This window comes from Carcharodon carcharias, chromosome 15 (genome assembly GCF_017639515.1).
Source record: "Carcharodon carcharias isolate sCarCar2 chromosome 15, sCarCar2.pri, whole genome shotgun sequence".
Taxonomy (NCBI): Eukaryota; Metazoa; Chordata; class Chondrichthyes; order Lamniformes; family Lamnidae; genus Carcharodon; species Carcharodon carcharias.
Genome location: NC_054481.1, coordinates 126,755,809 through 126,783,274, shown reverse-complemented (window position 1 = coordinate 126,783,274; position 27,466 = coordinate 126,755,809). Strand labels below are relative to the sequence as shown.

Genomic DNA, 27,466 nt, shown 5'->3' with positions numbered 1-27,466 from the left:
TAAGATTTCTGCATCATATTATGGGGTGTGAGCTGTTTATATTAGTACTGTTTTAGTTAGAAAAACTGGATGTACGATTCTGAAGCCAAAATAGTGGAGTTTATGCTTAGTAACGTAAGCACATTTCACTGGCTCAAAGACAATGCTCTTCCCAGAGTGATTGAGTGCTGCCATACAGGGCGTTTGAAGACTATTTATAATGCCAATATCTCAGACTCCCTGATTCTGATATATTACGTGCTGAGGAGATGAAGTAATTAGTTACTGATGTAGTAAGCCTGCAATCTACACTTGTTATAAGCACACTAAATTTTCCTCTTCTGTCCAAAGAAACAGCAGGAGGTCATTCAGCCAATGAGATCATGACTGATCAGTGAGCCAATTCCACGTATCTGCCTTTGTCCTGTATCCTTTAGCTAATAAAACTCTATCAATCAATCTCAGAGTTATAATTGATCTAGCATCAATTGCCATTTGTGGAAGAGAGTTCCAAACTTCTACCACCCTTTATGTGTAGGAGTATTTCAGAATTTCATCCTTGAAAGGTCTGGTTCTAATTTTTAGATTGTTCCCAACTCCTAAACTCCCCGGCTAGCAGAAACAGTTTCTCCCAATTTATCTGGTTTCCCCTTAAAAACTTGAATCAAATCACGCCTGAACATTAAGTTTGTGTAACCTCTGATAATTTAACCCTTGGGAGTCCAGATGTCACCCACTCCTGGCGTAACTTCCTTTGCACTCATGTAAGTTTACAGCAATTTGAAAGATATTTTGGTTCTACAAATAGACATACCTGAAGGGGGTGAATCCTTGCCCACAGTTGTCTGGGATGGCGGACGACTCCCACTGAACAAATAGCCTGACTCTGTTAAAGAAGATGAACATAAACTTTAGTTCCCAACCACTGGGTTTCACTTGAAACACTCAACAATTTTGGCTGCATAAAATGTTTAAATATTGCAGTTGTACAGAAAAATTGGAAATAATTCAGAGATAATAAAATGAATCATTCCAAAGTTCAAGTTGCCACAGTAATCTGCCTCAATTATAGACAAGTTCATCTGATATAGTTCACAGAAGCACACAGCACACTGACAGGCAGATAGAGATAAGCACTAATCCTCTACTTTTGTCAAGTTAGCATGTCGGTACATGAATGACGGATGAGAATGGTGAAGATGGCAGTCGATCCAACAAGTAATGAAATGTCAAATAACTTGAGCATTACAGTAATACTCGATGTCTAAGTACTGCTCATAAGAAATAAAACTGAGGCAACTTACCCTTAAGGATTCAATATATCCTGTATTACAATACATTAGAAGGAATTTTCTTACTGTGGAGATTATATTTTAGATTGTGTTCATAGAGTCAGAGAATGATACAGCACAGGAGACAGCCATTCGGTCCACTATGCATGTGCCAGCTCTTTGATAGAGCTATCTGATTAGTCTCATTCCCTTGCTCTTGCCCCACAGAATTATTTCCTTTCTTCAAATATTTATCTGTTTCTCTTTTGAATGTCACTACTAAATCTGTTTCTAACGCCCTTTCAGGCAGAACATGCCAAATCACAACAGCTCCCTGTATAAACAAAAACATGCTTCCTCAGGTTATCTCTGGTTCTTTTGCCAATCACCTTAAATCTGTGTCATCTAGTTATTGGCCCCTCTGCCAATGGAAACAGTTTCTCCTTACTTACTCTATCAGAGCCGTTCATGATTTTGAATGCCTCTATCAAATTTCCTCTTAAGCTTCTCAGCAATGCAGCAAACAACCCCAACTTCTCCAAACACTCCTTTCAGGTGAAGTAGTGCTTCACTTGCACCTCCTTCAATTTGGTCCACTGCATTTGCTGCTCCCAATGTGATCTCCTCTACATTGGGGAGGCTAATTGCAGATTGGATGACCACTTTGCAGGACACCTTCACCCAGACCTTCCTGTTGCTTGTCATTTCAACACACCGTCCTGTTCTCATGCCCACATTTCTGTCCTTGGCCTGCTGCAATGTTCCAGTGAAGCCCAACGTAAACTGGAGGAACAGCACCTCATCTTCCGATTAGGTACTTTCCAGCCTTCCGGACTTAACATTTAATTTTTTCATCCTTTTCCCCAAACACCCCCTCCCCGCACAGGGCCATCATTGTTTCTATGTTGTGCTTTCACAGAGCACGGACCTTTGTTCTGCTATTAACACATTCTGCTATCTCACCCTTATGCCACTCTCAACACCTTCTTTACTCTTTACCACCACCATTAACACTCCGTTTGTCTTGTGTCGAGGTCTTTGTCAATCTCTCCTTAGCTGTCACCTATTCCTGACCTTCTATCTTGTTCCACCTGCTCTACCCCCTCTTAATCAGTATAAAATCCATCACATTTCTACTTCTCTTTAGCTCTGAAGAGGAGTCATACGGACTCGAAACGTTAACTCCGTTTCTCTCTCCACAGGTGCTACCAGACCTGCTGAGTTTTCCCAGCATTTTCTGTTTTTATTTCAGCTTCTCCAATCTCTCTGCATAACTGAAATTCATCATCCCAGGTATTATTCTAGTAAATTTCTTCCACACCCTCTTGATAAGGCTTTGGCTTCCTTCCTAAAGTGTGGTGCCCAGAACTGAGCACAGTACTCTCACTGAGGCCTATGCAGTGTTTTTATAAAGGTTTAGAATAACTGCCTTGCTTTTGTATGCCATTCATCTATTATTAAAGCCAAAGAAAGTGTATGTTTAACTAGAAAGGATGCATTATATAGTGCTCAGGAACGTGACTAAGACAAGACTATGACTATCGGAAACAACTTGATAGTTAACGCAAAGCAAACAGCAAAAGTTTTTATTCTCTCCACAAGGTTGTCTGCATCTAGCAAACATGTAGAAGGAATTAAAACCAGAAGTTATTCCGGCACTGTCTATATAACTACTTTTTTTTAACAAAATATGCTCAGCGCACTGTTTGTACCCCACCCCCAACCCCATCACCCCTTCTTAAGACAGAGGATTCTGTTCATAATATTGAAAAGTGGAAACAATTCATTTTGGTATCTGCAATAGCAAAGATGCAGAGCTACAGCAGAGAATTAAGGAGCAGCATAACTTTGGCTGTGGATGCTGCCAGCGCACATTATTCAGAGCCAAGGAGAATCATGACCGAAACAAAACCGTTTGAAGTTTGATTAAAACAGATCACAAAAGAGCAATAAGATACTGGCAGCTGTGCTGCACATTACCCACATTCACAGGTTCATTTTCAATCCAGAAAGTGTAACTGATGCCGTAGTTAGTAAAATAATATTTATTGATGCAGTTTACTTCAGTCGCTTAACTCAAAACACCTTTAATGCATTAAATTCCCACTTTTGAGCATCGCCTCTTTTCAAAGCATTGGATAACTCAATTCTTATCCTAAGTTGCAAATGACGTCTGAACGATCAATAAACTATAGATTTGCTCCAATTAAACAAAAGCAGGAACCCTTCCATTGCTGGAAGTTGTCGATATTAAGGGTGAGGTGGAGCTTTGGTGGCTGACTGTTCCACAGCCCTTTGATCCACTTGGCATCTGACAGATCACTTCAAAAGAGATGTATAGACCAAGCGAGGTGACAAAAGGAAGTTTTCTTTCCTTGCTGTGTTGCATAGTACGGTCAGGTAACTGTAGGATAAACTGGAGAGTATTTCCAAAAACGTCTACATCAAACATTTGATACAACAGAACCTTTCACATTGTTCTGAGTAACAACACGTTTCCCCTGGAATTAAAGCAAAGCATTTTTGACATTCCTTGCGCCACGACTTTGCTGATGCTGCCTTTCAGGTGCTGGGAACAGCTGGCAGGAAAATGAATGCGGCTGGTAATCCGCAGGAACCTTCATGCTGTCACCAAACAGGGGGGAACAATGATCCCCAACACCTGCAGGTTAGAGGTCAAAGAGTCAATCTCTAAAGCATCTAGAGTTGAATGTTAGGACTAATAAGAGCACTGAATGTGTCAAACTGGTGCGATGCTCTGTTCATTTCTTCATGTGCAGGTGTGAGCTGAGTCTGTGTTGAATGTAGTACTCGGACCTTTAGCCTGTGTCTTTTTTCCAAAACTCTTAAAGCAGATTTATCTCTTTCCTCACATAGTCAGTGAACCCTGTTGCCCCCCACACATAGGAAGTAGTTAAAGGCAGAGAATACATTACTTGAGAAAAATGTGAATGATGGAACAGTTTGAGAAGCTAATGGTTGAGGGGGTGGGGTGGGGTGGGGGGAACTCAAGAAAGGTTTTCTGATATTTAACACAAGTAGTCCTGAATTTGAAAACTGCTTAAAATATATGTTGGAACAGCTGAGTGTCACATGCCCGAGTTGAACTGTTCGTTCTACTTCTGGCTGGGAGGGGGAAAAAGGTGATTTGACAAAAGGTTTGCATAACCACAAAAATGGCTGTTTTTGTTTTAAAACCAAGAAACAAGCAATTCAGGGAGACTTCCATAAACTCCAAGTGGCTACACTCTACTTGTTGATGTACAACAGCATACTGCAATGTGGTGTATCACTGGAACCCTCGGTTGGCTCCAGCACCCTGCTTGCCCCATGCTGGTTGCACATCACTCCCCCCCCAACCCCCATCTATTCACCACCATGCCACAACCCTTCAGGACATTCAGTAAACCCAGGAAAACAATGGCCCCCCCCACCCCTCCATCAGGGCTCGACACCGCCTCAAGTCGGAAGGCCCTTTTGGACCCGCAAGCTTAACTTTCAACAATGCGTCCTCAACCCTGATGAAGCCTTGAAAGCCAAAACGGAGCTCACACTAACACCACACAAAAAGACCTGGCATGACGGTTCTCCGGCTTCGAACTTCCCACAAGCCATGCAGATGCGAATTCTCGAAGGTCAATGGGAAATTAAAAATCTTCAGTGTGCGACTGTGGTCACCCAGAACAGGTGCAGAACATTTAAGACCAAATGCCCGATTCACAAATACAGGGGAGGCATAATAGCAAAGCATTCCACTACTCATGACAAAATGAACTGGCTTAACCACCTGAATGTCAAACTGGAGTTATTGCTCTACATATGCATCAGCCATAAGAAAGAAGTAAAAATCTGATTAACTAAACTCTTTCCATCTGAAGGTAACCAACTTCACCAGGGATCTGTACCCAATATGCACGTTCACTCATTGCAATAACTGTTTCCCCACTGACATCCTATACAACCTTTTCTAACTGATTCAAGACCACTGAAAATGTCTGTGAGAGCCACATGACCATTACTGAAATCCTGATGAGAGAACACTTTTGCCAGTGGTAGGTTTGATAACTATTACTGTTGGAGCTGCATAGATGTCGAACGACATAAAATCAAAAACAAAAACAGAATTACCTGGAAAAACTCAGCAGGTCTGGCAGCATTGGCGGAGAAGAAAAGAGTCCTCATGACCCTTCGACAGAACATGAGGACTCGAAATGTCAACTCTTTTCTTATCCGCCGATGCTGCCAGACCTGCTGAGTTTTTCCAGGTAATTCTGTTTTTGTTTTGGATTTCCAGCGTCCGCAGTTTTTTTGTTTTTATCTCTGACATAAAATCAAAACTTGCATTTATATAACGACCACAGAACCACAGAACATCCCAAAACACTTTACAGCCATTGAAGGACCTTTGAAGTGGCAGCACTGTTGTAACGTAGGAAAGGTGGCAGCCAACTTGTGCACAGCAAGAGCCCACAAACAGCAATATCATAATGACCAGATAATCTGCTTTCTGAGAGGTTTATTGAGGGATAAATATTGGTCAGGATACCGGGGTTAAGTTCCCCACTTTTTCTCAAAAGTTGTCTGATGGGATCCTTTACATGCACCTAAGGTGGCAGATGGGACCTCGGTTTCATGTCTCACCTGAAAGACGGCACCTCTGACATATCAGCATTCTCTCGGTACTGCGCCTGGAGTGCCAGCCCTAAGTTTTGTGCTCAAGTCTTGAACCCGGAGTGTTGCTAACTGAGCGATGGCTCAGGATACAATTAAGAAATTGAAATTGAGTTGAGATAAAGCAAAGTAGAAGAAAGCATAAGCAGAGAATCTATTCAGCTGTAAATAGTATATATATATATACTTTTTAAAAGTTTGACTAACAAAATTTGAATTTGGGTAGGGGAGGGAAGCAGAGGAAGGGAAAATGCATCCAAATAGCTGTGATTTTTGTTACTGCCCACTTGGCTTAGCAGAGGGAAAACCATTTTCAGCATGGGGAGGGGACTGTACAGGAGATGACTCGCATCAGACTGAAATAACCTGAGTGAACTGAGATTCTTGAAGACAAAGCCAAGAAAAGCATAAAAACATAAGATGAGATTCAAACTACAATCAAACACTTCTCATCAAAAGAATTAGCAAGGCTGGCCTCTGATTCCTGGAGACCCACAGCTTAAATACCACCATTCAAATCCAGCTGCCTGGTGAAAAGGACACAAAAAGAACAAATTAATTGACCATTCCTTTTAACGGGGCCATTGTTTTCCTTTCAAGTGAGAAGCAATGAGGGAAGATGATCCTTCCAGATCAGATAATCAGCAATTTCTGCTGACCACCCCCCCCCCCCCCCCGAGAAACCTATGCAACATTTCACCTGGCTTTGTGTGCTATATTGATCAGAACCATGTCAACAGCTTTTGTTCTCCAACTCTCTACCCCATTTATCACCGTCGGCAACTGACAGGCCTTCAGAAAATAGGGGCAACAACCTACTGTAGCCTGCCAGACAAACTTGAACTCAAGCAAGGCTGTCAACTCCCAAATCATAAATCTTTCGAGGGTCAATTGCTTGTCTTCAACTGTCACCCGCATACAAGCATTTATCAAGCAAAACTGGCCTCTTCCCTGCTCTGTCCCCTTGAATGGGCTGATGCAAATTTAAGGTGCAACTTTCAGTTGAGAACCACAGGGTATTTTCACCAACTGTTTTTGTGCATCCCCCTGAGGTTTGTTCCTGAAGACTAAAAAACAACGGGAAACGTGAACTTTAGACAAAAAAAAAACTGTTCTGCGTTTTAAACAGAAGTTCATCGCTACAATACTTTTTCAGAGTAGTTGGACACCGAATTTTTTTTTAATTTAAAAAAAAAACCTTCTTTCACAACATGGCCAGTCTTTTACTACACGGTGGGAGGGGGGGCGGAAAAGCCTCAGAGAGGTGGAAAACGAGCAAGAACTCTGTGAGAATGGGGATGAGGAGGTCCCGCCAAACTTAAATGCCGGGATCTCAATGAATTTAACGCCCCGGCAGCTGGCCAAATTGACAAGCCGGTGGGCAGGGTCATCGGCGGCAGAGGTCACTGGGAGGGCTAAGGCCCTGACTGGGTGGAGGAAAAGACAGCGTCTGTGATCGGGAGGGGCAGGGCGACCAACTCTTGCGGAGGAAATTAAGGGGCAGCCTGCTATGGGCTGGGAGGTTGCCAGAGTCGTGGGAGCACAAATAGCGGGAGGACGATTATGGCGAATGCGTGAAATTTAAAGGTCCAAATTACTGGGCAAACGGGTCAGTGGACGATCCCATAAAATAACGGACAGTTGGTTACCTGGGGCCGGGGGGGGGGGGGGGGGGGGGCAGGTGGTGGGGAACAGGATGGGAAGAGCAGGAGGTAGGTGGGTGGTGAGTCGGAGTTAAATTATGGTCGTGGAGCGGTGGGGGTTGAAGCCAGGAGGCGTTCAATTGCACCTGTGGGTTTCCTGGCCCTTGGGAAATTTGTGTGACAATTGTGAAGTTTAAATCTGCCTCCTAATTGGACAGTAGGAACCTTATTTAGCTTTATGAATGAGGTGTCCTACCTCCTCAAGGTAGGATACACTGACCTCCCAATATCTACCAATGTAAAAAAAGGTGGCAGACAGGTGCATGGTTTGTTGGAGACATGGTCCTCGTATTTAACTCCTTAACTACCCTGCCCTCAGACCATCTTCCATTTGTGGGGTGGGTTAATAGAGAAATTATGTGCTCATGCCACTCCCAGACAGTGACAATCCCAAAGTAACCTTGTTAGACTTTTCTAAGATCATCCATCAAGGCTGCCATAGCTTTGACAGCTTGTGAATAAAAGAACCTGCATTTATACAGCATTTCTAATGTAGAAAATATATCGTGGTGCTAGAGAAAAGCAAACATCCTACTACTCCTATTCCAATGCTCCCTTCCTCCATTAACTTCAGCTCATCCAAAACTCTGCTGCCCATATCCTAACTGGTACAAGTCCCATTCATCCATCGTTCCTGTTCTCGCTTTGGGATTTCTCATTCTTCCTTTAAGGATGACCCATCATCCTCCTCTCTAACCTGCAGCCCCACAGCCCTCATTGCCCTTCTCCATCCCCGATTTTAACCTGCTCCACCTTTGTTGGCCCTGCCTAGGCTCTAAGCTCCCCTTCCTAAGCCTCTCTCCTTTAAGAAGCCCCTCAAAACCTAACTCTTTGACCAAGCTTTTGTTGACCTGTCCTAACATTTCTTTCTGCGGTTTGGGCCCAAATCTTGTTTGGCTATGTTCCCACGAAGTGCCTTGGGATATTTTACTATAATAAAGGTGCAATATAAGATTAAGATGTTGTTGTTGTATTGTGAGTTGGAGACAATGATGCGATAATGTGTTATAGAACTGCCCGTGTTCCCTATACATAAACCCACTCTTTCATCTTGGGGAATAAAGGGACGGAATGCAGCAAGGCTTGAGTTTGGAATTGTCTCCCCCGACTGATAAATTGCCAAATCCAATTTTAAATGACCGAGTCAGCACGACATGGAGGCTCCGCACAAAGAGGGAGGCCTCCACAATCTTCTGACCCAACAGATGTTACCACAATAAAAACAGAAAACGCTGGAAAAACTCAGCCGGTCCGGCAGCATCTGTGGAGGGAGAAACCCCAAGTTAACGTTTCGAGTCCAATCCGACTCTTCTTCGGAATGATTCCATGATATTGTTTGTTATCAATGATGCCACAAACTTTGCTAACCAGCTGCCAAAAATGAATGGGGAGTCTCCAAGCCGCACGAGCACTGCTCTATCCTCCCCTCGTTCCAGCTGCCTCCGGTTGATTCACAAGGATAAAATTGAAACAGGAAGTGTTTTGTGAGTGACTGACTTTTGAACTCTGAAAATGGCCAACACACCGCGAGAAGGCCCTTTATCAACAAACTTACTGAAAATGCTGAAACCCTTCTTAAAAATACCCACCCTAAAACCCAGACAAGAAAAAGCAGCACCCCCACCACAACCCCAAACTATTTTACCCCTTTGTTGACATTTGGGAGGCACTGCATGAGCATTCAAATAGAGCGTAATTCTGTAATTCTCGAACGGTAATTACAACACCAGACTAAAATACTCCATAATTCACAGCAATCACTGAACTACAGATCCAGCAAATACTCATTAAAAAAGGTTAACAGAGGCTTCAGGTATAAAGTCAAATAACATTAGGTGGAACAATATTACACAAACTAGGGGCAAATGCATAATCAGTGTTTGCTATTACAGCAAATATCTGACAATTAAATGATATGTGGTGCCACCGGCAGGCTGTTGCCAATGGAGCTAGAGTTCCAGGCAAACTACTTCACCTATTTAATCCTTTGTTCCTCATTCAAACCTTTCTTCCAGCTTCAACCCTGCTCCCAAACCACCACCCACCACCTCCCCACCCACCAACTCATTGCTGCTGCTGTGGTTTCTCGGGGTGGTGACCTCACCCCAGTGATGATTCCCACTGTTCGAGTATAGACAGCGTGTGTCAAGCAGGCTGTTTGTTCATCACATCCCTCACCCAAAGTTCAGACGTGTGCCTTTTCTGGTCAGAGACTGTTGGGTAACAGTCTGTGCCTGATGCCCAGGATTATCGAGGACAATCTCTGCCCCAGGTTAGATCAGAATCCAAATGAGACACTTTCTGGTTTGTGTGGCTTAATGTGACACCCAGTGGTGTTAGGCCATTGGCAGTGTAGGTGCAACCTGATGAGCTTGAAAAAAAATGGCCTAAAAAGAGATGAATGGTCTTGTTTTAGTTCAAGTTGTCTCAGTAAAAATTTAGTGACTGGAATAGACACACATCAATACAGACACACACACACATCAATACACACACACACACACATCAATACACACACACACACACACATCAATACACACACACACACACACACAACACACACACACACACACACACACACACACACACACACACACACACACACACACACACACGCACATCAATACACACATCAATAGACACACCAATAGACACACCAATACACACACACACACACACCAATACACAGACACACCAATACACAGACACACCAATACACAGACACACCAATACACAGACACACACACACACCAATACACACACACACACCAATACACAGACACACCAATACACACACACACCAATACACACACACATCAATACACACATCAATACACACACACATCAATACACACACACACACACACACACACACATCAATACACACACACACATCAATACACACACACACATCAATACACACACACACATCAATACACACACACACATCAATACACACACACACATCAATACACACACACACACACATCAATACACACACATACACACACACATCAATACACACACATACACACACATCAATACACACACATACACACACACATCAATACACACACACATCAATACACACACACACATCAATACACACACACATCAATACACACACACACACCAATACACACACACACACCAATACACACACACACACCAATACACACACACACACCAATACACACACACACACCAATACACACACACGCACACCAATACACACACACACATCAATACACACACACACATCAATACACACACACACATCAATACACACACACACACATCAATACACACACACACACATCAATACACACACACACACATCAATACACACACACACACCAACACACACACACCAACACACATCAATACACACACACACACATCAATACACACACACACATCAATACACACACACACATCAATACACACACACACATCAATACACACACACACATCAATACACACACACACACACACACATCAATACACACACACACACACACACACACATCAATACACACACACACACACACACACATCAATACACACACACACACACACACACACATCAATACACACACACACACACACACACACAATCAATACACACACACACACACACATCAATACACACACACACACACACATCAATACACACACACACACACATCAATACACACACACACACACACACGCACAGCAATACACACACACACGCACATCAATACACACATCAATATACACACACACATCAATACACACATCAATATACACACACACACATCAATATACACACACACACACATCAATATACACACACACACACATCAATATACACACACACACACACCCCAATACACACACACACACACACACCAATACACACACACACCCTCCAATACACTCACACATCCTCCAATACACACACACACACACACACACACACATCAATACACACACACACACACATCAATACACACACACACACACATCAATACACACACACACACACACATCAATACACACATACACACACACACACACACACACACACACACACACATCAATACACACACACACATCAATACACACACACACATCAATACACACACATCAATACACACACACACACACACACACGCACACATCAATACACACACACACGCACACATCAATACACACATCAATACACACACACACGCACACATCAATACACACATCAATACACACACACACATCAATACACACACATCAATACACACACATCAATACACACACACACACACACACGCACACATCAATACACACACACACACACACACACACATCAATACACACACACACACACACATATCAATACACACACACACAAACACACATCAATACACACACGCACAAACACACATCAATACACACACACATCAATACACACACACATCAATACACACACACATCAATACACACACACACAGTTAGGTAGACATTAAAACTAACATTTAAATATAGTGTCAGATGAGAGGACTGCATATCCTGGAATATTACATTTAGTTCTCTACAACTGGCACAAAAACTAAAAGTAGGGGAAACACAGGAGATTGGGGGCCAAACTCTGGAGATCAACACTCACTGCCTATTCCTTCATTTGTTATTATAACAGTGACTGTGCTTCAAAACGAATCCATTGGATGCCAATCGCTCTAGGACATCTTGAGGATGATCTATAAACACAAGTTCTCTCTTCCTTTAAATTCCGTCTTCCAAAACTGTTTATTGGATGAAACTTGAAATCGGGGCTCTGTCTGCCCTCTCAGGTGGACATAAAAGGGGAGGCGGTGGCGTAGTGGTGATGTCACCAGACCAGTAATCCAGAGGCCCTGGCTAATGCTCTGGGGTCACGGGTTCAAATCCCACCATGGCAGCTGGTGCAATTTAAATTAAATTAATAAATCTGAAATTAAAAAGCCAACCTTGGTGATAATGGCCATGAAGCCATTGTTGATTGTTGTAAAAACTCATCTGGTTCACTAGGGATAGAAATCTGCCTTCCTTACCTGGTCTGGCCCACATGTGACTCCAGACCTACAGCAATGTGGTTGACTTTTAAGTGCCCTCTGAAAGCAAGTCATTCAGTTGTATCAATCCACTGCAAAATCTATAAAAAGGAATGAAGCCAGATAGGTCACCCAGCGTCGACCTAGGCACTGAAAATGACGACAGCAAACTCAGCCCTAATGAACCTGCAATGTTCTCCTTATGGGGGCTTGTGCCAAAGTTGGGAGATCTGTCCCACAGTCAAGCAACAGCCTGACATAGTGATACTCATGGAATCATATCTGTCCCAGGCACCACCATCACCATCCCTGGATGTGTCCTGTCCCACTGGCAGACACGGTGACACTGTGGTATACGGGAGGGAGGGAGTTCCCAACATCGACTCTGGACCCAATGAAGTCCCATGGCATGAGGTCCAACATGGGCAAGGAAACCTCCTGCTGATTATTACCTATTGTACACCCTCAGCTGATGAATGAGTGCTCCTCCATGTTGAACGCCGCTTGGAGGAAGCACTGAGGGTGGGAAGGCCACTGAATGTACTCTGGATGGGGGCTTCAATGTCCATCACCAAGAGTGTCTCAGTAGCACCACTACAGACTGAGCTGGCCAATTCCTAAAGGACATTGCTGCTGGACTGAGTCTGCAGCAGATGGTAAAGGAACCAAGGGGGAGAAACTTACTTGATCTCAGCCTCACCAACCTGCCTGTCACCGATACCCATGACAGTATTGATAGGAGTCACAATCCTAGTGGAGATGAAGTCCAGCCTTCACACTGAGGACACGTTCTATCATGTTGTGTGGCACTACCACTGTGCTAAATGGGATAGATTTCGAACAGATCTAGCAACTCAAAACTGGGCATCCATGAGATGCTGTGGGCCATCAGCAGCAGCAGAATTGTATTCCACCATAAATTGTAACCTCATGGCCCGGCATATCCCCCACTATACCATTATCATCAAGCTAGGGGATCAACCCTGGATCAATGAAGAGTGCAGGATGACATGCCAGGAGCAGCATACATAAAAATGAGATGTCACCCTGGTGAAGCTGCAATGCAGGACTGCTTGCAAGCTAAACAGCAGAAGCAGTATGCAATAGACATAGCTCAGTGATCCCATAACCAATGGATCAGATCTCAGCCCTGCAGTCCTACCACATCCAGTTGTGAATGGTGGTGGACAATTAAAACAACTCACTGGAGGAGGAAGCTCCACAAATGTCCCCATCCTCAATGATGGAGGAGCCCAGCACATCAGTGCAAAAGATAAGGCTGAAGGATTTGCTACGAACTTCAGCCTGAGGTGTCGAGTGGGTGATCCATCTCAGCCTCCTCCTGAGGTTCCCAGAATCACCGATGCCAGTCTTCGGCCAACTCGATTCACTCCATATGACATCAAGAAACAGCTGAATGGATACTGCAAAGGCTATGGCCCCTGACAACATCAAAGCAACAGTACTGAAGATTTGTGCTTCAAAACAAGGTGCACTCTTAGCCAAGCTGCTCCAGTGCAGCTACAACACTGGCATCTAGCTGGCAATGTGGAAAATTGCCCAGGTATGCCCTGTCCAAAAAAGCTGGACAATTCTCACCCAGCCAATTCCCGCCCCATCAGTCTACTCTCAATCATCAGCAAAGTGATGGGTTGTTGACAGGGCTATCAAGCAGCACTTACTCAGCAATAACCTACTCACTGACCCTCAGTTCGGGTTCCACCAGGGTCACTCAGCTTCTGACCTCATTACAGCCTTGGTTCAAACACGGACAAAAGAGCTGAACTCCAGAAGTGTGGTGAGAGGGACTGCCCTGGACATCAAGGCAGCATTTGACCGGGGGCTTCAAGGAGCCCTAGAAAAAAACTGCAGTCAATGGGAATTGGGGGAAACTTCTCCACTGGTTGGAGTCATACCTAGCATAAAGGAAGATGGCTATGGTTGTTGGAAGACGATCCACTCAGTCCCAGGACATCACTGCAGGAGTTCCTCAGCGTAGTGTCCTAGGCTCAACAATCTTCAGCTGCTTAATTAATGACCTTCACCATAAGGTCAGAAGCTGGAATGTTCACTGATGATTCAAAATGTTCAGCACCACTCGTGCCTCCTCAGATACTGGAGCAGTCCATGTTCCAATGTAGCAAGATCTGGACAATTTCCAGGTTTGGGTTGTTAAGTGGCAAGTAACATTAGCGCCACACAAGTGCCAGGCCATGATAATCTCTAACAAGACAGAATCTAACCATCTCCTCTTGACATTCAGTGGCATTACCATTGCTGAATGCCCCACTATCTACATCCTGGGGGGGTTATCGTTGGCCAGAAATTGAACTTGACCAACCATATAAATACTGTGGATAAAAGAGCAGGTCAGAGGCTGGGAATGTTGCCGAGAGTAACTCATCTCCTGTTCCCCCAAAATCTGTCCACCATCTACAAGGCACAACTTCCTCCCTAACAGCACTGTGGGTGTACCTACAGCACAGGGACTGCAGCAGTTCACCACCACGTTCTCAAGGGCAATTAGGGATGGGCAATAAATGCTGGCCCAGACAGTGATGCCCACAGCCCGTGAATGAATTTTAAACAGTCAAGAGCGTGATTGAATACGCTCCACTTACCTGCAGCTTCAAAAACACAAGAAGCTCGACACTATCCAGGACAAAGCAGCCCGCTTGATTGGTACCATATCCGTGACCTTCAATATCCACTCCATCCACCAACAACTCACAGTGGCAGCAGGGTGTACCAACTACAAGATGCACTGCAGGAATTCACCAAGGCTCCTTCGACAGTACTTTCCAAACACACGATCTCTACCATCTAGAAGGCCGAGGGCAACAGATTCACGGGAACGCCAACCATCCGCAAATTCCCCTCCGAGCCACACACCACCCTGACTCAGAACCAAATTGTTATTCCTTCACTGTCGCTGGATCAAAATCCAGGAACTCCCTCCCTAACGGCACCGTGGGCGGTCCTACCACCACATGGACTGCAGCGGTTCAAGAAGGCAGCTCACCACCACCTTCTCAAGGGGCAATTAGGGATGGATAACAAAATTGCTGGTCTAGCCAGTAAAGCCCACATCCCATGAAAGAATAAAAAAAAAATTCCATGATTTTGAAGGGTGGTTAGGGGTGGCGAGTTATTCCTGGTGTCCTGGACAATATTTATCCCTCAATCAATATCACTAAAATGGATTATCGCACTGATGCTTAAAAATCTTAAAAATTAATGCACATGCACAGTGATTCTCTACCATGTAGAAAATGTGCATGAGGAAAAGGGAACTGCATTTTAATGTCATCACACAAAACAAAAGACTGCTTACTAGACGGTGCACATTCCAAGAATCTTTCATTTAACGTTATTTGTTGGCATGTAAGTCTACTTAAGTTAGCCCACATAACCTGTAAAACTGCTAACGGCTGCTGTGACTGAGTGTACGATCTCCCCAGTGGGACTGGGACATTGTGTCGAGTAGGAGGTTGGCTGGAAGCCTGGAATGTGCCATGTGCTCATGCTGGGATCCAGGTTTGACTCCCAAGCTTTAGTTGACATTTGGAACTTCAGTCGTCCCTATGGTCTGAAGTGAATTTTCCCAAGTTCATGGTCAAGTTGCTTGGTCAAACACTCTAGCTTGGAGCGAGGAAGTTAGGACATGGCATGCCCCAACATGGGGCAATTTCGTACAGTTTCAGCCGTTGCACTCAGCCATGTTGTCATGAGTGAGGGGAGTGGTGGTGGTGGTGGTGGTTGGTGGGGGGGGGGGGTGTTGGGGAAAAGTGATGGGCTGGAAGGAGAGAGCATCAATTAGATGATAAACACTATAGAACAGACAAGTATATTCAGAGGCTGCAGGTGCCTGTGCCAGTGCCAGGGACAGGGGACTGGATCCAATACTTAAAACAGAAAAGAGCAGCAAAGTGTCTAACTTCTCTTGACTTTTTCTCTTATCAGACAAGGAACCTTCCGGTGAATCCAGCACGCTGCCAAAGACACATTGCTCTAACATTATTGAGCAAAGGCTTAATTTGCCTTTTAATTTGCTGGTTCAACTAAAGGCTTGTCTTCAAATTTTCTGTTGTCAGGTCATTAATGAACAGCTTTTTTTCAAAACAGAATTAACAAAGGTAATTGAAAGGCACAGAGTCACATTTTGTTTTTACTCTTGCATTTTGACCACCTTCTTTTCAATCTACCATCATTATCTCATTTTTTTTTATACCTTAAACAAGGTTGTAAGCAGTTCGAAGCAATTCAGATACCAAAACTACAAGGGAAACTGAAGGTGTCGACTGCCTGCACCTGTGGAACAAGTCTGGAATGGGAGAAATGTAATCCCCAGCAAGCCTGAATCTGTCTTAGGCCTCCCTGTACCCACTTACAACCAATCTGCAGTGATGACAGATTAAACCAGGATGCTTTACTCTGAAGTGGGTTCTCTAATTTACCTAGAGGATTAAGACTCAAAATATCAGACCTTCTAGGGAACGTTAAAAACATTTGGAAATGCCACATTGAAGTGAGGAATATTATTCCTATAGCAGAAATTTAGTGCCAATGCATTTATCATTTATTGAAGGCCCAACTGAACAAACAAGCCATGAAAGATGCGTAGAGTTCGGCCTCTGCTATTTAACCATTTAATCCACTGAAACAACTCTTCACGTATTTCTGCATTACCACTTCACAACTCACTCACAAAGTACCTCATCCAGAACTCTACTATCCTGGTTTGCACCAAGTCTCACTCATCCACTAATCATGTCTTCACCAACCTGCACTGGGTCCCAGTTTCCCAATGCCTCAAATTAAAATTTTTCATCCTTCTGTGTAAATCTCTCCATGGCCGCACCCCCCTCCTTTGCCCTGTGATCTCCCCCCACCCAGCGCTACAATCTCATCAAACTATTTTTCTAAATTTGCTCTCTGAAAACCTTTGCTTCCCCTTGTTGATCCCCCAACTTCCACCCCACCCCCCCACCCCAACCACCTCACTCCATCTCACCATTTGGTGGTGCGCTTTAGTTGAAGACTCTAGTTTTTGCAATTCCCGATCCTCCTTTCAGACCAGCAAAGCCTTCTTCCCACTACAGCTTTTGGTCACTTCTTCTAATAGCACCTGCTGTAGCTCGGTGTTTTTCATTCCCTTGCACCTCAGAATATCTCCACACCCTGAAAGTGCCACATAAACACAAGTCTTTGTGTTTTTTGGGAGCCCCGTTGGTCGACAGGACATGAATGAAGGATAGGAAAGTACAAGGGAGAGGTGCAGCACAGCACACTATACTGCACTTCCTATTGCCCAGCTCGAGAGCAGCATCTGGAACATTTACTAACACCTTCCCCTGCCCCATCACCATCAATTCACCAATGATCAGAGCACAGCACACAGCTTAGAGGAGAATGTAAAATAACAGCAAAATGAGTTAATTATAGCACATATAGTTTAAACCGACTCAAATTAAAAATGTAACAGCTTTTATCTGGCTGTATCAGTTAATAGTTCATATGCAGATTGTTACACCTGCAGTTTGATCATGAGAATGATCTGATTTGTTTTGAAGGTGGATGTTACACAGCTTGTGTTGTGTCGAGGTGTGATCGCTAATGACTGTGGAATGAAATTAGACCTCCTTCTACAGGTTCAAAAAGCAAAATCAATGAAGTTTACTTTGTTCCCGTGGCTTTTATAATTACTGTTGTTTTATGTTGTAGAGGTGAGGATGGTGGGAACATTCTGTAAATTTAATTCCCGGCTTCATTTCTGTATTAGGATGACACAGCCAGGGCTTTTTGGTCAGTCCAACAACAGTTTAAATCAAGTTACGGGGCTCCACAGTTCTTAAATTCAATATCTTCCCCCTTCACAGCTGATGATATTGTTGCCCCTTTCGGATCATGCTTGGCTGAAATGCCATCTTTCTTTCTAACCCTGTTCAAGTTTGTGATCCATGTCAGGACATAGGTGGTGACTGGTGCCTTCCCAAAGCAGCCAGTGCTTTAGCGAAAGCAAGTATCGACAAGCTATTCACCTTGGACGGCATCATGAGCAATACCAACCTGGCCCTCACCTCAATTATCAGGCAGGCAAGCTGCGCTCCTGGCCACCTACCAGTGTTAACTTGTCCTCAGGCCTTTCATAGTGGCAGGTTCAAGAGCTGGGCTAGTTCGCAATTCATTTTCTCCTTTGTCACAGAAGAGGTAGGTTAGGAAGAACAAGGAAGGAAATAGAGAAACACTCACCTTCCAGCTCTAGATAGCATGGTTAAGATCAGGTGCAATTGGAGACAGGAGCTCGTCTTCGACTGCTCAATGGGCTCGTTTCAATGGGCTCAAATAAATATCAATGGCAGGACAGGAAAGGTGCGCCTCCAACAAAAAATTCAACTTCAAATGGTTAAAAGTTTTACTTTTTGCCTTGCAATTAGATTTACTGAATTTACTCATTTACGGGACACACAATGCGTCAAAGCAGGTAACCTGTCATTGCTCAGGGATCGAGGTGTTCCCTGTCAAGGCATTTCCTTAAAGAACTGTGGTACACGACCAGCCATTCTCATCACACGCAAGTGTAGAAACTCACAGCATTTTGTGGCTATACCAAATCATTTCCAATGCATCTGAGAAACCCCCCTTATTAAAAGGTCCTGCAGAGATCAGCTCCTCCATCCTCAGTGGGGTTTCCTCAGATTGAGGGCCTATCTCCTCTATCTCATAAACATTAGCTGGGAACAGGAAAACTAATTTAATGCACAAAGTTTATTTAAACTTGAGCTGTCACAAGATTTGACCTTTATCTCATATTTATCAGCTCAATTGGGGGAAAACTATATATATATAAATATTAACTGCTGACCATATTAGACAGTTAATGCAAACAGGTCAATGTATCCATGTCAATCCAGGACGGAAGTGCATTACCACAGGGTTTTTGGTATCTCTCGTGTGATTTTTGCCCTCTAAAAGTTGATTTATGCCCTACACTTCGCTCACTTAATTAAGTTATTTCAACACTGCCAAAGCATGGCTACCTTGGCAGATATTTCTGAAACAATATGTACAGATTCTTGTTCTCAAGAGGGGAATATGTGAATTCTAAAATTCTCAGAATCTGAACCAGCAGTTGCCTAGGTTTCAGATCTCAAAACAGATGTGTCTACAGATTCCAGGGCACTACATTAACAGCTAATTCCCCGTGATAAAACTCAGCTGCAACAGAGAGGACAGAAAAAAAATTGATGGAGAGAAAAAAAAAACAAAGCCTTCATCTGCTTCATGCTTAATCCCAAGATATTTCTAAATAATAGACCATTAGTGCCTTGATGATAAAAAAACTTCAGCTGGCACTTGCTAATTATGGTTGTGTTGAATTTCTTTTGGCTGCTTTCGTTTGCTCGTACACACCAGGAGAGTGTCTATGGTGCATCACTGGCCATAAACACCTCTCTTCAAAGTGTTGGTACATGCTGAAGTGCAGAACATGTAGGATGGCTCAGCTGGGTGCATTCTCACCTCCAAATCAGACAGGTGTACATTCAGACCCTAACCCAAAGGTAACCCAAAGGGTTCCGGACAAAATCTGGGCTGATGCTCCAGTGTCGGAGCTGAGGGATTAACACACTGTCAGAGGTGCTGTCTTCTGCATGAGTTGTTAAGCCAGGTACTGTCTGCCCTCTCAGGTGGACTTAAAGATCCCATGGTGTTATTTCAAAGAGGAACAGGGGAGTTATTCCCAGTTCCCTGGCTAATTTCTATCCATCAAGCACTACCATTAAAATCAGATTATCCGATGATTATCGTATTGCTGTTTCTGGGTGCTTGCTGTGCACAAACTGGATGCTGCCTCTCTTACATCACAACAGTGATTCCATTTCAAAAGTACTTAACTGGCTGAAGAGTGATTTGGGACATCTTGAGATCATGAAGGGCAAGGCTTTCTTTGAGGACAGAAGGTAGTTTTGTACCTGCTTTCTCGACTTGGTATATTGCCTTCTGAATCGTGCTCTCAGAGATAGAAGGAAAGCTGTAGACAGGTCATGTGTATATTCTACATCATAACCTTCATCTACAAAGCACTGTCAAAAAGAAAAAAAGAGACAATGTATTTCATGGATTAAAAATATGAATGGAGCGATGGGTGACAATGGAACAGGAGTAGGACATTCAGCCCCTCAGCCTGTTCTGCCATTCAGTTATATCTTATATGACCAATGTGAGGATTTATATGATGATTATGTTTTGGTCTATCTCTTTAATTCAAGGGAATGTGGAGTAACAAAGAGTCATGTGATCTGATGAATTCCACCTGACAACAAGCCTCTGTGGTTTGGTTACCATGGAGACCAGGAACCCAGGTTGAGACTTACTGAGAGCAAGGTGCAAAATGTTCACACCTAACAACAAAAGCATGAACAGATGGGCTGACTGTGGATAGACTTTCTGCCTCAGAGTCTTTTGCATAGTGATAGAGAGAGAGAGAGAGAGAGAGGGAGAGAGCGAGAGCATGCAACAGGGGGAGAGCGACAGATCTGACAGAGACAATAGGCTGCAACTGGTGTGGTCAGCAGAGCGGAGAAGGCTTTGGGTTCTTCGCAAGCTGGCAGACCGAATGCGGGAGGGAGGACGGTCTCAAGTCAAAGAGAAGCAGACCAGAAAAGATTCTGAAAGATTCATCCTGGCCAGGAGAAGGAATTGTCAGAGTGGGCCTTACTGCTGGTTATTCAGGAATTCTTTGACAACTGAGGGAAGAGCCTTTCTATGGTTACTCAATGTTATTACTTGACAAAACAGGGAGAAGTCACCCATTGAGAGTGACTGTGGACTGTTTCCTTTTAAAGACCCTAATCCAATGGAAAGCATGCTGTAATGTACTTGTATGCAGTGTGGGGTTATCAGTTATGCTAAGACATTAATGAGGGTTATTGCTTCTGTAGTTTAGAGTATTAGTTGCTGACTATGTTCAGTCGATCTTGATTTAAGTTGCTTGTTACAGTAAAAGTCTTAAATCTTGAAATCTTGTACGATTCCTTTAAGTTGGTCCTGGGAATTCAAATCTTTTGTTTAAAGTTATCGGATTCTATGCGGATTATAGCACACGACTGATCTATAGCAACTCCACTGAGAAACCAAAATCTTGATTGAAGAGAAGTTTTGAGGATGTTTTTAAAAAGAGAGGTAGAGCAGCAGAGACTTAACTATGGAACTGTAGGATTCCAGGCACTTGAGGATCTCCAATCATGGTGTAGTAAAAAGCCTTTTTTTATTCTCTCATGGGATGTGGCTGTCACTGGCAAGTCAACATTTGTTGCCCATTCTTAATCACCCTTGAGAAGGTGGTGCTGAGCTGCCTTTTCGAACCACTGCAGTCCATGTGATGCAGGTACACCCACAGCACTGTTAGGAAGGGTGTTTCTTTGGCTTCAATTTTACCAGGCTCCTTGATGCCACACTGGGTCAAATGCTGTCTTGATATCAATGGCACTCACTCTCTCCTCACTCCTTCAGTTTAGCTCTTTTGTCTATGGTTGGACCAATACTGTAATGAGGTCAGGACCCGAGTGGCCCTGGTGGAACCCAAACTGAGTGCCAGTGAGTAGGTTATTGCTGTGAAAGTGCCACTTGATAGTACTGTTGACAACATCTTCCATCACTCTGCTGATGATCGAGAGTAGACTAATGACGCAGTAATTGGCCAGATTGGATTTGTCAAGCTTTTTGCAGACTGGACATATCTGGACAGTTTTTCACATTGTCAAGTAGATGCCAGTGTTGTAGCTGTACTGGAACAGCTTGGCTAGGGGTGGGGCTAGTTCTGGAGCACATGGCTTCAGTACTACACCTGTGATATTGTCAGGGCCCATAGCCTTTGCAGTATCCAATTGGGGAAAATGGGATGCTGGTGGAGGAATGGAGTCTCGTGGGTGAGAAGCATATGTTTGGAGGAAGGTGCAGAGATGGAGTGGGGTGACAACTTTTAAAAAAGAGGGGGTCAAAGTAGTCATAGTAGGTCGGCTTGGTTAGGGACAATAACTGAGAACTTTGTACAGGACAGTCGAACTGGGCCAGAATTTTGGACAAGATGGGCTTTAGGAAGGGTGTGAGACACCCGTAAGGAGATAATCGGAACAGTCAAGTCTGGGTGATTGAACGTGTGCGAAGTCCTGCAGCAGATGCAGGAGCGAAGGTGGACACCATTCAGAGGTGGAAGTAGAGAGTCTAAAACTCAGCTTGATCAAGATGGTTACAATCCTGGTAGATCCATTGTTTCAGCCTGTTCCTGCTCCACTGAAGTTATTTCTTCCTATATTGACTACTTTTTCTCCCCTTGTTCAGCCTCTTCCCATTTACGTTTGTAATTCTTCCTATGCCCTACATCATTTCAACAAGTTCCAGTTTCCTGGCCCTAACTGCTTCCTCTTCACATGGACGTCTCTTCTCTGTACAACTCCATTCCCCCACAAGGATGGTCTGAGGGCTCTCTGCTTCTTCCTTAAACAGAGGCCCGAACAATGCTCATCCACCACCACTCTTCTCCGTCTGGCTGAACTTGTTCTCACACACAACGATTTCTCCTTTAACTTGTCTCACTTCCTCCAAATAAAAGGTGCTGCTAGTTCATGTGCCCTAGTTATGTCTGCCTTTTTGTGGGGTACGTGGAACATTCCTTGTTCTGACTTTCCACCCCACCAGCCTCCACATTCAACGGATTATCCTCCACCATTTCTGTCACCTCCAGCGTGATGCCACCACCAAACACACCTTCCCCTCCCCTCCCCGGTCAGCATTCCAAAGGGACCATTTCCTCCACGACATCCTGGTCCGCCCCTTCATTATCACCCCCAACACCTTGTCCCCTTCCCATGATAGCTTCCCATGTAATCATAGGCAGTGTAACACCTGCCCCTTTACCTCGTCTCTCCTCACTATCCAAGACCCCAAGCACTCCTTCCAGATGAAGCAGCAATTTACTTGTACCTCTTTCAATTTAACAAACTGCTTACAATGTGGTCTTCCTCAACGCTGGGGGGGGGGGGGGGGGGGGGGGGAAGAGAGAGACACACCAAACGGAGACCAGGTGACCATTTTGTGAACACCTCTGCTCAGTCCGCAACCATGACCCCGACCTTCCTGTCACTCGCCATTTCAATTCACCATCTTGCTCTCATAGTCACATTTCTGTCCTCGGCCTGCTGCAATATTCCAATGAAGCCCAACACAAGCTGGAGGAACAGTATCTCACCTTCCGATTAGGCAATTTACAGCCTTCTGGGCTCAACATTGAGTTCAACAACTTCAGGCCACGGACTCTGCCCTCCATTTTGATTCTTTTTCATTTGCCAAGTGTGAGTCTGTATGTTGTTTCCATGGTTTTGATTTCACACACTGCTGTCCTTAATTTTGTCATGAATACTTTCTCTGGACCAAGGCATCATTTCTTTACTACAACCATTACCACTCCCTTTGTCTTTTGTTCCGTGAAATCTTTGTCATTTAATCTCTCCCATCCTCTACCCTAGCCCTGACCTGCCTTCTGTTCTACCTGACCCTACCCCCTTTCTCAACAGCATAAAACATTTCTACCTCTCCTCAGTTCCAAAGAATAGTCATATTGGATTTGAAATGTTAACTGTTTCTCTCCGCACAGATGCTGCCTGACCTGCTGAGTTTTCCCGGCACTTCCTGTTTTTATTTCAGATTTCCAGCATCTGCAGTATTTTGCTTTTATTACTATTATGCAGGTTACAGATCTGCATCAGACCAGGGCCCCACATCATATCTAGAGAGAAATGTAAGGAGGGGGTGTGGGGGAGGGGCAACTAATTACCAGTGGATGAAATGGGGGCATCAACTCTTTTCTTAAGGTTGGTTCAGAGTTCATGAGGTGATAGGCCAGTACAGAATAAAGGACACTAACTGTGGACCAGGGTTTGACTGGCACAGTAGTTTGAACCAGGGAAGAGACATGAATTGATTGCACCGCACTATATCTTGTTCACACAATGAGAGCTTTGTGCAATCAGCTGATAACTGGTAGAAATCCAGAATCCTGGAGTTTGAGCCCCCAAAACAGCAGTAAAAATTTTGGAAAATCCCAATAAAAACAGAAGTTGACATTCATTCACCGTAAACTTGTGGGCCTAATTGTAAGTGGGTGAAATGCGATCCCTCAAAACACTGGCATAAATTGCATGCAATAAAAACGGAATTTGACTTATTCTGTGACCCTGAACGTGACCTCTTGGAGCTGCTTGGTGAAATAATTTCACTGCCTTGACTTTGTTTCCTTCTTGTTAAAATACATCGACTCCAACCCTCAATTATTCTATTGATGGGAGACGAGTTTCATCAGGAGGATTATCATTTTGTTTTTTATGCTTAAAGATTTGAATTGACTTTCAGATCCTCAACCCTGGCCTTCAAATCTTTCTACAACAGACCCCCCATCTTACCTGAACAATCCCCTCCAGGATAAACCACCTGCTCCTCCCACAAAGTTCTACTCCTTTCCAATGGCCCAATATCTCTCCTTGGCATTCACGTTGGCTGATACATTAAAAGGTTGCATTTCTTTGTTCTTGTGTTTGAGTTTCCCACCTCTCCAAGCTTCTCAAGCTCTGCAACCCCCACCCTGCCCCCCCTGCATTCCAACAAACTAAGCCTCCAGGGCTCTAGTGCCTTCTACAGGCACTTCCTTATTGGTCCCACTCTCAGTGATAGTTCTCTTCAGCTGCCTAAGCACTTGGGATTCACTCCCTTTAAATACTTTGCCTCTCCACCTCCCTCTCCTCCTTTAAGTCATTTCTTAAAATCCTCCTCTATGAATAAGCTTTTGGCCACCCCATCTAACCTCTCCTCTGACCTTGGCATCCATTTTCCCCTTACATCTCTCTCTGTAGCTCTAAATGCAAGATAGCAATCTTGTTTCCAGCTCCCCAGTCTGTACCTGCTACTTTGGTCACTTTGCCTTTTCGAACTATTTCCCGAGCATCTCCCTGTCATGTCTTTGCCCCTCTCCCTCAAACTTTCTTGCTTGGGGTCTACTCTTAACCCACAGCCATGTACAGTGCTTTGATCAATAGCCATGGGTGCCATGAGTGCTATTTATCCAGATATCCCAAATTCCATGCTCTTTATTTGACACTATTTGTGATGTTCCCTATATTTTGTGTTTTCAACCATTGTTTCAATTTGCACCTTGTATTCTTGGTTTTGTTTTAAAAAAAAAGAAATGAAAATTACAAAAAATCTACATCACCACACAAAAGCTAATAAGGAATAGATTTATCATGTGTCAACAAACTTAGGACTCCAATAGCCAAAGGCATAAACAACTTTAAAATGCTTAACTAACTCACAAAACCACAGTAAAATGGCTTACATCAGGTACAGTATATGTGGTACATGAAATATAATTAAACTTCATTCAGACATTTATCATTTATTGGTTGTACCTGGAGGCTAACCATGAGATACACAATATAATTTCCTTTACTCCCCACACATGATGAAAGCCTTTTGTTATTTACTCTATAGAAGTTCCATCAAATTTCATATGCCTTTTAAAAACTGAAAAGACAAAAGCTCCTTATACATGGATATTTTTAATGAATAATCTGTGTAATATATGGCATTATGCATAACACATACAACATTCCCCACGATTATACTAATTTACATTTTTCAGTGCATATATTAAAGCGTGTTTATTCTCATGCTATCTCCAAGTTTAACCTCAATAAATATACCTTTTGGCTGAATTACAGAGCTTAGTAGGATTGGTCAGTGAAGGCTACATTTATGAATGAACAAGTCATGTGCTGCCCTCCCCCCCCCTACCCCCCCTCTCCTGTACCAATGATCTTGACTCCTAGTGGAGTGTTGGGGGCCCTTGGTACAAAGCCCAAGATGCTATTCTATGTGCGTGAGGCATTGGACCATGATTGTCATTCAATCCACTTAGACTGATCCCATCACCATTTGATGTCGATGCACATGCAGGGGGTCATTAATAGTTCTCAGACTTTGGAATTCTGGTTGAGTTTTCTCTCCCTAAGCCAAAGGAGGCTGAGAACCTCAGCTGGGACAGCTGTTGGTGAATAACTCAAAAGACAAAGACCAAACCAGGGAAAATTGGCAGGAATCTTTGCTTTAAAGATTTATTTTCCCCTTTTCAGCTTTGCTGCACCACTATGACTTCCTAACCAACAAGTGGCCTAGCTCTCACCCCTCCCCAATACCACGTGAGAAGGAAAACAAAGGCTGGAATTGGAAATAAAAATAGAAAGTGCTGGAAATACACAGGTTCTGTAAAAATGCCAGCTGATGTTTTGGGTGGATATCTTATGTCAGAATTGAAGATTTAAAAAAAACACAAGAACTGTAGTATTCTCATGTAGTATAAATTACAATCATTTGAAATTTGGCATTCTTGAATTTGTCCTAACGAGTGCAAGATGAAAAGCTTCAGCAACACATCTCTCTTTTCAGCAAAATAATCATAAAACTAGGGAGTGAGGCAAAATTCAACACATGCCCCAATCCCAGAGCGTGACACATGAGTTGAATGAGGTATAAACTATCTATCTAATAGAAAACTGCTAAATGATATCAAGGTACTGGAAGGACACACACACGTGCTCAGAGAAAGACGCAGAGATACGCACCAAGACGTTCAGACACACACCACCACCCCCCAACCCCCCCCCCACACACACACACACACACACACACACACACACAAACACACACACACACACCACCCCCA

At 43.8% G+C, this 27,466-nt stretch overlaps 1 protein-coding gene across 3 annotated transcripts in view; it reads right to left on the bottom strand.

The window, feature by feature from the left end:
• The window catches only part of tmem201 (transmembrane protein 201), a 187,327-nt gene that overhangs the window by 33,459 nt on the left and 126,402 nt on the right, over window positions 1-27,466 (bottom strand). For all 3 annotated transcript variants that reach the window (XM_041206450.1, XM_041206449.1, XM_041206451.1), the window contains exon 8: window positions 794-865. In XM_041206450.1, coding sequence (XP_041062384.1) covers window positions 794-865 — 72 coding nt within the window. The remainder of the gene's footprint in view (window positions 1-793; window positions 866-27,466) is intronic.